The 11,560-nt window shown below is 42.7% G+C and overlaps 1 protein-coding gene across 1 annotated transcript; it reads right to left on the reverse strand.

Moving 5' to 3' along the window:
* Positions 1–1,567: 1,567 nt before the first annotated feature.
* On the reverse strand, positions 1,568–10,944 carry eno4 (enolase 4). Its single transcript, XM_028990185.1, has 13 exons — positions 10,684–10,944; positions 10,453–10,581; positions 9,754–9,950; positions 7,041–7,195; positions 6,412–6,581; positions 5,500–5,628; positions 5,089–5,157; positions 4,690–4,854; positions 4,463–4,588; positions 3,472–3,670; positions 2,791–2,852; positions 2,520–2,637; positions 1,568–2,011 (listed from the first exon to the last, which is right to left on the reverse strand). The coding sequence occupies exons 1-13, from the start codon at positions 10,858–10,860 to the stop codon at positions 1,950–1,952; spliced, it is 1,758 nt and encodes a 585-aa protein (XP_028846018.1). The 5' UTR covers positions 10,861–10,944; the 3' UTR covers positions 1,568–1,949.
* Between the last annotated feature and the right edge of the window lie 616 nt (positions 10,945–11,560).

Below are 11,560 nucleotides of genomic sequence, written 5' to 3' on the forward strand. Positions count from 1 at the left end.
GATCTTGGACCCTACTACCGACCTTTATTAGTCAGCGGTGTAGAAGTAGACCTGCCTTATATTCTCATAAAAAAACTACATTTCTCATCACACACCCGCCTGCGGCTAGACCAGGCGAAAGCTCCGGAAAATTCCGGCCTGGTGCATCCAGGAATGATGACCGTTATCACGCCGCCTGTTATTTTGTGAGTTTTGCGTTCTTTGTGTGCACGTAAAAGCGCGTGTCGCCGGCGGTTCTGACACAGGATAAATGATTTGATCCTGTGGCTACCTCTGACATTGATTGGCAGGCAGTAAACACACACGTCAATCACGCGCAATTACCCAGAAATTGTGGCGTTCTCTCGCTCTCGTTTTTTTCCCCTTTCTTTCTCTTATTTTGCAACTGGACGTTTTTTTTTTTTTTTTAACCTGTCGATTGCCATTTGAATTGTATTGCCAGCCAGCCTGTACAATGCAGACATTTTTTTTCTCGCTCTCTTTCTGAAGGATCTTCAATTAGGAAGCTCCTTTTTAGTGCTTCTGTGTGGGGGAAACACTTAATTTAGCCTATTTTGTTAGTCATTTTGTTTATTTTGCGAACAGAGTGATTGCATTGTGGGGCGCCTGAGAGATTGGCGGTGGGGGGGTTTCACACCCCTGTGTCTTGGCTCAGTCACTGATTGGAGGTTTTGCTTTTTTTTTTTTTTTTTTTTTTTTTCCGTCCTCGCCCTCTCTCGCTCTCCACTGCACACCAGCACCTCTTTAAGGCTGGACTGGTGTAGGGGAGGAGTGGAAATTCAGGTCTGTGGTGACAGGTGTGTTGAGTTTGCGCGGTACGTTGTGTGTGTGTGTGTGTGTTGTTGTTGTTGTAATTGGAAACGTCACACACAATGGGACATTCAGCCGAACTGTCGGCTGCAGCAGAAGCATTTGAATAGCATTTTTGTATTTTCAACATATGACAAAAATGTATGAGAACATTTTCTAATGTTATAATATAACAGCGTGAAAGTGGTTTTCTCTGGAAACATATCGTAAATGAACCATATTTTATTTGATTGTGTGTGTTTGATTGCTTCTACCTATTTCATGAATAATAATAATTACTGAATGAATAATTTTAGTTAGAAATTAAGTTTTAAAAATGTGTAGGTGGGTGCGAGTGTGCCCTAGAAAGGGCTACAGTGCTGTCACTGTCTCAGACTGTCGCTCACTCTCTCTATCTCTCACACACACACACACACACACACACACTAACCCACTCAGATGCCGCAAATGCTGCATCCATGGACGACTGCCTGCTCTTGTGCCGAGGTGAAGTAATTGCTTCCGTTAGGAATTTCATTCTCCGCCTGCTTGGCGTTCCGAACAGGATGTGACACACTATCCAACACCTGTGAACAATGAGCTCACTTGTTAAGATTAGCTTGGATAGACAGACACACACACCATGTGAAAAGGGTCTTTCTGAACTTTTCCCTGTTCAGACTTAACAGCCTTTTTGTTCTCTTTCATTTTAAAGTTAGTAAAATCCTACACAAACAAATCCATTCAGAGCTCTTTACACTCATCCAGTATCACGAGCCACTGGCCAGGACATGAACATTTTTGTCTTTATTTTGCAGAAAAATTGCTAAAAGGAGTGGAATGAAGCGAGTGAATCCTGCATCAGAGAGGAAATCACAGCAGTGACCACGAGTACATTTTCTTTAAAAAGAACACGACACAACAAAATTTTAAATCAAAATGCGTAGAATGAAAGAAAATGTCAAGTCAAACATGTTCAGTATATTCCAGGTACAGTGTTTCAAATTTGTAAATAAAACCGCGTGTACAGATGAAGCAACATATTCAGTGGTGCTGCAGTTATGCTTCTTCTGTTCGCAACATGCAAATTAAACAAACATTTGTGCGAATGGACTGAATTGTGGGTTGAGTTGTGCGCGCTCTCCGTCCTTCTTCCAGTGCTACGTGTTTGGCTGCTCGTCTGATTTGCCGGTGAATAAAGGGAGCGTTAGCTTTCTTGAGCCTGAAAACCGCAAACAAACACATAAATAAATCCAAGCTGAATGGAATTGTGTCGAAAAAAGGTTCCAGTGAAAGGCCATTGTAAACAGCGTGAACAGATCAATGCTCGCTTAACGCATTACGGCTGCGGAAGACTAAAAATACATAACGTCGCTCACAAAAAGGAAACTCGACAATTGTACAGTCGCCGGCTGCATGGCTTTTCGTCGAATGGGAAGCGACAACTGTCTCTTCGGAGGCTATAATTAGATGACCAATTAACCGAACCAAGGTAGAGCATTTTTTTTTGTTTAGTTTCACTTTTTTTTGTCCCTTTCTTTAAACTATAGCCTTTTCTTCCATCTCCTTGTGATTCCTGACACACACTTTTCTTTCATGAGAGACAGAAAGAAGGGAGAGATGTTCTCACCAGTGGAACCATTTCTGTCTGTGTGCTGCAATGCTTTGTCTGCCGTCCCTTTTTCTATCCACCGACTCAAAAAGATCTCAAGAAAAAAAAAAAGCCTTACCCTGGATCCCCTGCTGGGCCGATTCTTCTTCAACACAAACCAGCCGGTTCCATTTGGCCAGACGCTCTCCGCCCATCACACCTCCCACTTTCACAAACCTGACGCCCAGTCCGACAGCCTGACGAGTGGAGACAAACACACACACACACAAAGACAATTTAAATACCAACACACATTCCAGACTATATATATGCCAGTCCTATTAAAATAGGTGCATAATCTATACAGTAATATTACAGTAACCACAGATGTAAGTGAAAATGGCCCTCACCAAATCAACTACGCAGTCATCACATGTCTCTGCTCTGGACAGCCCTAAAATGCTCTCCGTGCCTGAAACAGTGTGGAGAAATGCAGAGTTGTTATACTACGCACCCACCGGCGGTTCTCCCTGCTCATTAAAAAAAAGCCTTGGGCAGTAACTGAGTTGTCCGTGGCGTGACCTGATGTAATTAACGGCACCGGGATGTATAATCCAGTCAATTTCCAGCTCAGACCAGTGACATCGATCCTAGGTCCCTATTCAGACCCGGCTGCTCTGCAGTGACTCAAGCTTGTCTTTCATATGTGATACATTTTTGTGGTCGAAGTTTCTTGCCTGGAATATATATTTAATAAATGTAATTTGTTTAATTTAACTCCTAAACCGCGACTATAATAACTGTACTAATGCTAAATGCCCTTAATATGAAGACTTGCACACTTGCAGTGATTCACTGCAACATAATGGTATGTTAAGGTGAGGTAAGTGCAGTATTCATGGGATTTTTGGTAGATATGCCTATGCCACCAGTGCTGAGATGGTAATCCAGTTATTTCATTGATCACCAATTTCAACAGACGATAGACTTGAACTGTTGAGTTCAGATGGCACAGCAAGCTCAACGTCTTGCATCATCAATATGCACGTTTGAAAAGGTGGATTATGGGAATGTTCCAGTCTCCCTCTGACCTCTGTATTGTGGGGTGGTGTGGAGCAGGTCAGTTATAGTTGTTTCATTGCTGTGTTTCAGGACAACGCCTGTCACCCCTGGCAAAATTAGCTTCTTATCCGCACGCCAGGAGAGTGGATGGGACTGAAATGCCATTTCAGCTAAAAGGCCACATGATGACCCAATCCTAGCGTGCAGACTCTCCCACTGTTCTACGTCCTGTGGGTAGAGTTACATGGGTAAGAATGTAAGCCCAATAAGATGAGGTACAAGAAAATAAAAATCCAGACACCTTCTGCGTTTAGAAATAGAAATAATAGGCAGGTTGCTGCCAATAAAAAAATATCTTCTAGCTTCGACTAACAGTTGACATTCCCCAAAAAAATACTACACTGAAATACCTAAAATTATAATTGCACCTTTAAATTGAATTTTAAATTTCCATTACAAACATATACCCAGAAAATATGTCAATATGGAAAATAAAAACAAAACACGTGCATGAGGTGGTATTTCAGGAGAATGGAACAAATTGGAGCATTGCATTTTTCATTAAAACATGGTCTGGATGGACTCTAACCTCCCAGAAATCCTACAGAAATTGCCACACTCACATATCCATATATAGCTGTGTACAACACATCGGTATCACTGTTTATTAGAATTAGAAATAAACCAAAATCTATGGAGTTCTGACTATCTTATTTCCATGATTCTCTGGAATGACATTTTGCATGAGGAGAAAATTTTCCTTAATTTTGCATTTACATTTACAGCATTTATTTTGCACAAGTTTTGCACAAATTTGTAATGGACATTTAACTTGAATCACTACTATGTTAAAAAAGTGGCCCCACATCTGAATGATACAAGCACACGTTGGTCAGAATCTGGGATAGTTGGGGTCGCCAGCATCACACTGCACAACATTTATTAGGAGCAGCTGTCTTTTCAAAGGGTCTTCTCTGGTCTGGTCATGTGCATTTGATATGGTAGACGAATGGGCCATACCTCTTTTCGAAAAGGGTCAATCAGCGCAGCAATGGCAGGATATTTTACAGTCAAAGATTCATATACATCAACTAATTCATCAGGAGTCTTGCCTGCTCCAGTCACCACACTGTACTTTCCTTTAGCCTGCCAAAAGACAAAAGCCTTGGATGCTTAACATGTGCCTGGTCTGGACATGCACGTGGACTTCAGTCTAGGCACAGCACAAAGCACAAGCTTTCACTTACGTAGTCCATTATCTTGTCAGCTGCACAGTTTAGGGCTAAATGTATGTCTTTGCCCAGAGCCAGGCTGAGGTTGCTGGATGCTTGGGTGATTAGGTCTAATGGTTGCTCAAGACGATCATATGGCACCAGCAAAGCCCCGCAGTCCGACACAGCAGTAGTCAAAGGCTAGTCAAGAGAGAGGAATGCTGGGAATGTTGATGGCATTTCATATTAACTCATGGATTCACACATAAACACATCAAATGCTCTGCTGTGAATGAAAAATATGGTGCTCACATTCTTGAGGAGTTTCAAACCTATCAAATAGATCTGACAGTGACAAAGCCGAACCATAAAATGTAAGATTTATCCTTCAGACCAATATTTTTTAATAGCTATTCTAAAGCGTAACCTTCTTACCCCTGTTTGTGAAGCAATGCTCAGGATTCCCTTCATCTCATTCTGAAGATCAAGGACCATGGATATAGTCTGAAAAAAGCAGCAGAACAGTTGCTAGGCTGGTTCTGAAGCTCCTCACGCGTCAAACTGCGCCTCTGATATGACACATGCATCAATGTGTTGCTAATGATCCGCTCATCTTAATCGGGCATTAACGGGAAGATGTTCTGCCAGTTGGGCTTTTAACATCCACACTGTGCTAAGCTGTGCCATTTTACATCCAGTCCAGAAGAGGTGGTGAGTGTTTGCGTTTGACCTTATTGACCTTTGCTTACGGCTTCTTACTGCTCAGAAAGTGAGTGAATGAGCCTCCTGAAAGACTGAAGGCACTAAATGGCAGATCCCAAAGAAGCGACTCTGTTTGAACTGTACTTGTTTTATTGTTTGCCCAGCAGCGGGGATGACAATGATTTCTTCCATGAGGTTGAGTTTTCCAGGCGATGCTTTGCCACAGCTCAACACAGTCACCATAGGGACAGGCATGTGACTGTCACTCAGGGTCTATAAACACAACAGAAAAGACTGTCAGTCATCCTGCAGCTCATCACCGATTAAATATTACAGTCCTACCCAATCCCAAAATTACTCAAAATGTGCAAATATCTTTCTACATGCCCAATGGACAGAAAAGCAATAGAAAAAAATGTTTCTCATAAACATAATGACAGTCAAGACAATTAGAGGCATTATTTCAGTCACTGAAAGCTAATGTTTGTATACTTTTTTATTGAGTAGGAAAATATTGCAACAGAAGCAGGATTATCAAATTTCTGTGCAAATGTCACAAAAATCACAAAAAGTCAAATGAACCAAAATATTGTTAAACTAAATCTATGACAACTTAAATGACAATGTTTCTTCCTCCAAGTTTGCTCAGCCTGAGCCCCAGTAAAATGTACCCCATCATGTCAGGCATTAAAAGGAGACGCGGCTGTGGAGGTGCTGGAATATGAAAGCAACACACGCACAACCACGTGACGTGGTTCACTACGTAAAGCCAGCAAAGATACTATAGGCCTGCGCTAGTTTTCAACGTTGTGGTAGTAAAACGTAGGAAAGCGTTCCTCGTGCAGTCTTACGGGTTCTATGTGCTTCGTTATACATATATGTGTCAATCAGATTTCAATGACTTTTCCATAACTTCATATGGTTATTTCAAATTACAAAACTTTTCAAGGCCTGCAAAAATTCTCTTTTCAAATTCCATGACCGTAGGAACCCTGCAGAAGGCGTAAGAACACTGTGTGCTGTTTATGGTGTTGGTGTTAAACGGTACCCACGTACATGCTCATTTCGTAGCATTCTGATGTGTTTATAGAGAGGAATGTCCTTCGCCAAGGCAGCACATTTAGCTACAGCCAGAGACACGGCACCAATTGCCACACTCCCGGCCAGCGAGGGAACACGAGGCTCCATGGGAGGAACTGGTTTCTCCAAAGCACTCCCCTTCTTACCTAGAGACACACTGATTAAATGTCATTGGCTGAGGATGGCAGGGTCTTTCAGGACTTCCCCGGCCTGCTGCACGGCCCTCTGGGAGGCGTAGTTGTTTGCTGAGGGCTCTGGAAGTGCTGTGCACTGGAGTGATTTCTTCACACCCCGTGTATGTAACATACTTCTGTGCCACCGCTCCCTAGAGGCCGGGCAGAGCACACTTAACCTCACCCCGACCGCTGAACACTAATGAGCCGTGGTGCCCCTTTTTCAGCTTTCACTGGCCCAACTCTAATGCACCAGTGACCTGAAAAACAGACCGCCTTTTATATGACAGGTGGGGGAATGATGCGACTTCCTCGTATCCTCAGCAGACAACGTGGCCACCATCGACACAGAGAGAAAGTTTCTGACAAGTAAAGACAGCAAAGTCTGGATCTGACGGTTTAAATGCCTCAGCCACTGGGGGCTTGGCCTACCCTTGTCTCCCTTCTTATCTTTGACGGAAGCTGTAGTCTGAGGGGCTAGAGGAGGAGGAGTTTGGGGTGCGGAGCGTATGTGCCCCTGGGTTTCCTGCTCTGTCTTCTTCTTCTGCTCTTCCTCGTGCTCCAGGTAGCGTGCCTTTAAGAAATCACTGCCACACACACACACACACACACACACGAAATAAATAAATACTCACTCGTGTACTGCACTGAAATCGCTTGGTTAATCCATATCAGTGTTTTACATGGAGAACTTCAGAGTTGCAGCATAAACAAGCCAAACAAGGGGAAACAAAGACTGATTATCGCACACACACACGGATTCACTCCGATGATATAATAGGCTCTGACAAGCACTGTGTGCTCAAAGCAGCCTTCACCCCGCCCTGCAAGGTCAACAAACATTGATCTGAGTCGCCTAATGTTCTCCATCTGAATCACAGACATCAAGAAACACCACGTGACCTTGTGCTGAAGATACACAAATGCACATCATAATATCCCTCATCAACCAAAGGAGGAAAGAACGTTTACTTACATCTGGTTTATTCAACATTACCTTGTGGTAGCATTTTAAACGAACAAATAGCTGGTTGGACTACAAGAGCTGCCTTAAACCATTTCAAAAGGGTTCATATCAGTCATAGTAGGAGCATTATTAATAATTAAAAATGGAAGATTCATAGCATGAAGTGCCCCTTCCGTCCAATCTTACAATTTACTATTCTACTCATAATTTGAACAGTTTAGGGCTCCACGAGAGCTCTGTAGGTGTTCTGCAGAATCTGGTATCAATATGTTAGCAGTTAGTAGGTGGTGCTTCCATTGATCAGACTTGTTTGTCCATCACACACAACACAATTGAGATCAGACCGAGATGTTGGGGGGTTGGAGGACAGGACAACTTTGAATTCTTCATGCTCCTCATAACCTTCTTGCACCACTTTTGCAGTGTGGCAGGGCACATTATCCTGCCATCAGGGAATACTGTTTCCATGAAGGTGTGTGCTTGGTCAGCAATGATGCTTCACACACACATGGCCGTCCACATGATGTAAAAGACCATGTTATTAATCGGACCAGACAAGCTTCGTCCACTGCTCCATGGTCCAGCTCTGATGTTAACCACTTTATACCAGGAACACATGTTGACTAGCATAACCGTGTCACATTTCAATTTTCAATTTCTAAAATACACACTTCTAATATGACTGTAGCATAGTAACAGTATCTAATATCTACAGTAGAATATTTATTTCTTCCCTTAAACAAACAGAAGCGCATGCAAATTGTAGCACATGCATAAATCATAGAACCCTTTGATTCCATTGATTACTAGCAGCTTCACAGCAGAACATTCATATATATATATATACACACACACACACACACACACACACATACACATCCATATGCAAATGCAACATGTATATATGTATGTAGCTGAATGTAGAGCACTGAATGATATATAAACTATAAAATATAAATTTTATTTGCCACATTGTGTGTGTGTTTGTGAATGACCATGAAACTGTTAAAACAGTACAAGTTGGCTTTATATGTCAGACTGTGATAGGGCTGAATTCAGATGTTGATGACATTGTGTTGGTTTGATCAGTCCTTACTCACTGCTGAATTCAGCCTCAACGGCTGAATTATTGAATCTATTAGTTTGATTGACTTGTTCTTCTGCGCTGGGCTGATTGTATATGAATACTTCTTTATATTTTGACAGCAGTTCATTCATTATACTGTGCGAATGGACATTTTTCTATTATTATTATTGTCATTCGCCCTGAGGAAAATTCCCTAATGAAGGTCATGTCTCAATAAACATCATGATGTCATTTCAGTGAAGTGAAGTGACTGTCATTGTGAAACACTGCAGCACAGCACACAGTGACACAACGAAACGTGTCCTCTGGCACAGTGGCACATCAGTGGCACCTTGGGGGTCCGGGATTCGAACCAGCAACCTTCTCACTTTTCTTACCACCATCTACCCCAAACATCATGATATTCATTTCAGTGAAAAACAACATAATGTTCTGTATTGGATTAGGGCACCTAAGGCTCATTGTATATGAATCTGGTCTGATCCCACAGAAATTCAAGCGAATGCAGCACAGACCTAAAAATGTTGTATGGTGCATGCACCGCTGGTCACAGATGTATAAGGAGACCTTGGGTCCTTCAGTCACATGGATGTTTGGTACATCTTACCTGGAGATTGTTGCACACCTCCCACACCCCTATGTGGAAATGGTGTTCTCTGATGGCTTCTCTCAGCAGGATAATGCATTCTGTCACACTGCATTAATGGTTCAGGAATGGTTTGAGAGACACAACAATGTGTTCAAGGTGAAGTTGTGTCATCTGAATTCACTAGATCCCAGTCTGATGGCGCATATATAGGATGGGCTGGAAAAACAGTTCTGATTCATGGAGGGTCCCACCTCACATTGTGTACGACTGAAAGGGCCTGCTGCTTGATACAAGACATCCTCATCCCTCGACTTTCGAATCACAGCTGTTTGGTGGCATGGGGACCCTATCAAGCAGGTGGTTTTAATGTTGTGCCTGATAAAATTATAATAACGCCATATATTGGCTGCAGCCAACAACCACAAACACAGCAAGCCTCCCTCGGGGTAGGAAATCACTGCACAGAAACAACTAAATAAGTATTTTGTTAAAAATCCTCTACCTTAGTATCTTGTCGGCTGCAGTTTGGTCAGTGGGGTCCACACCCTTGAGCATGGGGCTGAGAAATTCATTCATCCAGCAGAGCGCAGTGTCCACCGACTGGCCCCGTCTGCACCCACGGCCACCCTCATCACCAGCCTCTGGAAGGCAATTTTCTGGATCTTCGCAGTCGCTGGGCACGGCAGCTCTGCATGTCCACTGGACAGAGAGCAGCCGCCCCAGCGGGGACAGAGAAGTCAGCAGGGGCATCAGATGATTGCTGCTGATGACCGAACTCCGCACAGCGATTCACAATGACGTAGACGATTCATGTACGAAAGCACATTTTTCATTGTGCATATACATATTAGTACTTGTCTTTTTATATCATACATCTTCCATATTATCCATGATAATATAGACATAATATTAAAAATAAAAAGCAGCATGGCTGGAAGGAGAACTTTCTTGACCTTGTCACAACTTTCCACTCATATTTCCCTTTATTCTGGGTTCTCCCCATGGATCAACATTCTCATGTAATTAATTGCATTCCAAAGGTTTTGTGAAGTCTAAATTGATTGCAGACTCAATTGAATATTCAAGGTCGATTATAATTAGAAAAGATACCATCTTCCCTGTTCAGACTGATCATATGGGGTCATGAAAAACAAACACCAGCCATCTCACTCAACCAGATCCCTGTCTGTTCAAAACGCACCTTGTCTTCATTCCTAATGTGGCAAAATAACTCGGCCTGGACACTTAATCGGCCTGTCGCATCATACACCTCTCGCCCACAAATTTTTGCCACCACGGGTTTTGCCGAGAGTCTTGAAAAGTAGTTTGCCTACAAGATAAAAAAAAAAAAAGAAAATGTTATTGTGTCGCTGTACTCTGCTTCCATGAGATGTCGTGATAGCAGTCGTCACAGTTTATGCCGCGTACATACCAGATGGCCATAAACATCATCGGGCTGTTCAAGGAACAGTTCGTTCAAAACACCTTCTATCGTCTGCGCCACGCCACTGGCGCGGACGTATTCCGCGGCTTTTTGCTTTAACTCGCAGAAGTCTCGGTCCTCCTGCGAAAGCGCACAGTCTCGGCGGCCGAGTCTTCGATGTGCCATGGCGGCCGGGGCGCGTTATTCGCCGCGTTATTCGTTTTACGCCAAACGCCGGGCCGACCGCGTCGCGCCGGGCCAACTTCTCGGAGCGGCAGCAGCGGTTGCCGGGCAACGCAAGCGGCCTGAAGTATCGCGAGAACTACGGACAGACGTCATTCGTCGCCCCAAAGCTGTAATTACGCTTTATAATATACCGTGAAATGATCGTTCTATGGCTACACAATACAAAATGTATTAGTTCTATGTTGCCGATATAATTAGGGCCTTTCTACGTGCATATTTCGTGTATTTTTAGTCGCGACTGTTCTTGTTTAGAAGGGCTAAACGTTGAGTAGATGATGTGCATGTTTATTACATACGTATGTTGCATTAGGCTGCAAATAAAGTTAGTAAAACCGTAGTTTAAATTGATCTACCTTTATATTGTGAGATATAAAGACGCATTGCGTCTTTTTTTTATAGCAAGGGCATTGCTGGCCAAGCCTGGGCTTTTATCAGGCTTCTTGGTCTGATGTGAAGTTGCGTGTGCCTTGTGGATTATTTTGAAATCAAATTCGATCGATGTTACAAAAACAACCAGATGAGAATAATTAGTCTAATATTTAAAGACATTTTTTTAATTTATAAAAACAGACTTTACAAAACAGCCTGAACAGATTTATCAATTATTACTATTTAATAGTTAAACTATTTTCGGCTATTT

This window comes from Denticeps clupeoides, chromosome 8 (assembly GCF_900700375.1).
Source record: "Denticeps clupeoides chromosome 8, fDenClu1.1, whole genome shotgun sequence".
NCBI lineage: Eukaryota > Metazoa > Chordata > Actinopteri > Clupeiformes > Denticipitidae > Denticeps > Denticeps clupeoides.

Excerpts from the sequence above, each read along its gene's own strand:
- eno4 (XM_028990185.1), bottom strand. The coding sequence starts at position 10,860 with ATGGCACATCGAAGACTCGGCCGCCGAGACTGTGCGCTTTCGCAGGAG. Across the intron at positions 7,196-9,753 it reads GCAGCCGACAAGATACTAAG|TGATTTCTTAAAGGCACGCT; the intron begins GTAGAGGATTTT and ends TGTGTGTGGCAG. Across the intron at positions 2,638-2,790 it reads ATGACTGCGTAGTTGATTTG|GCTGTCGGACTGGGCGTCAG; the intron begins GTGAGGGCCATT and ends TCCACTCGTCAG.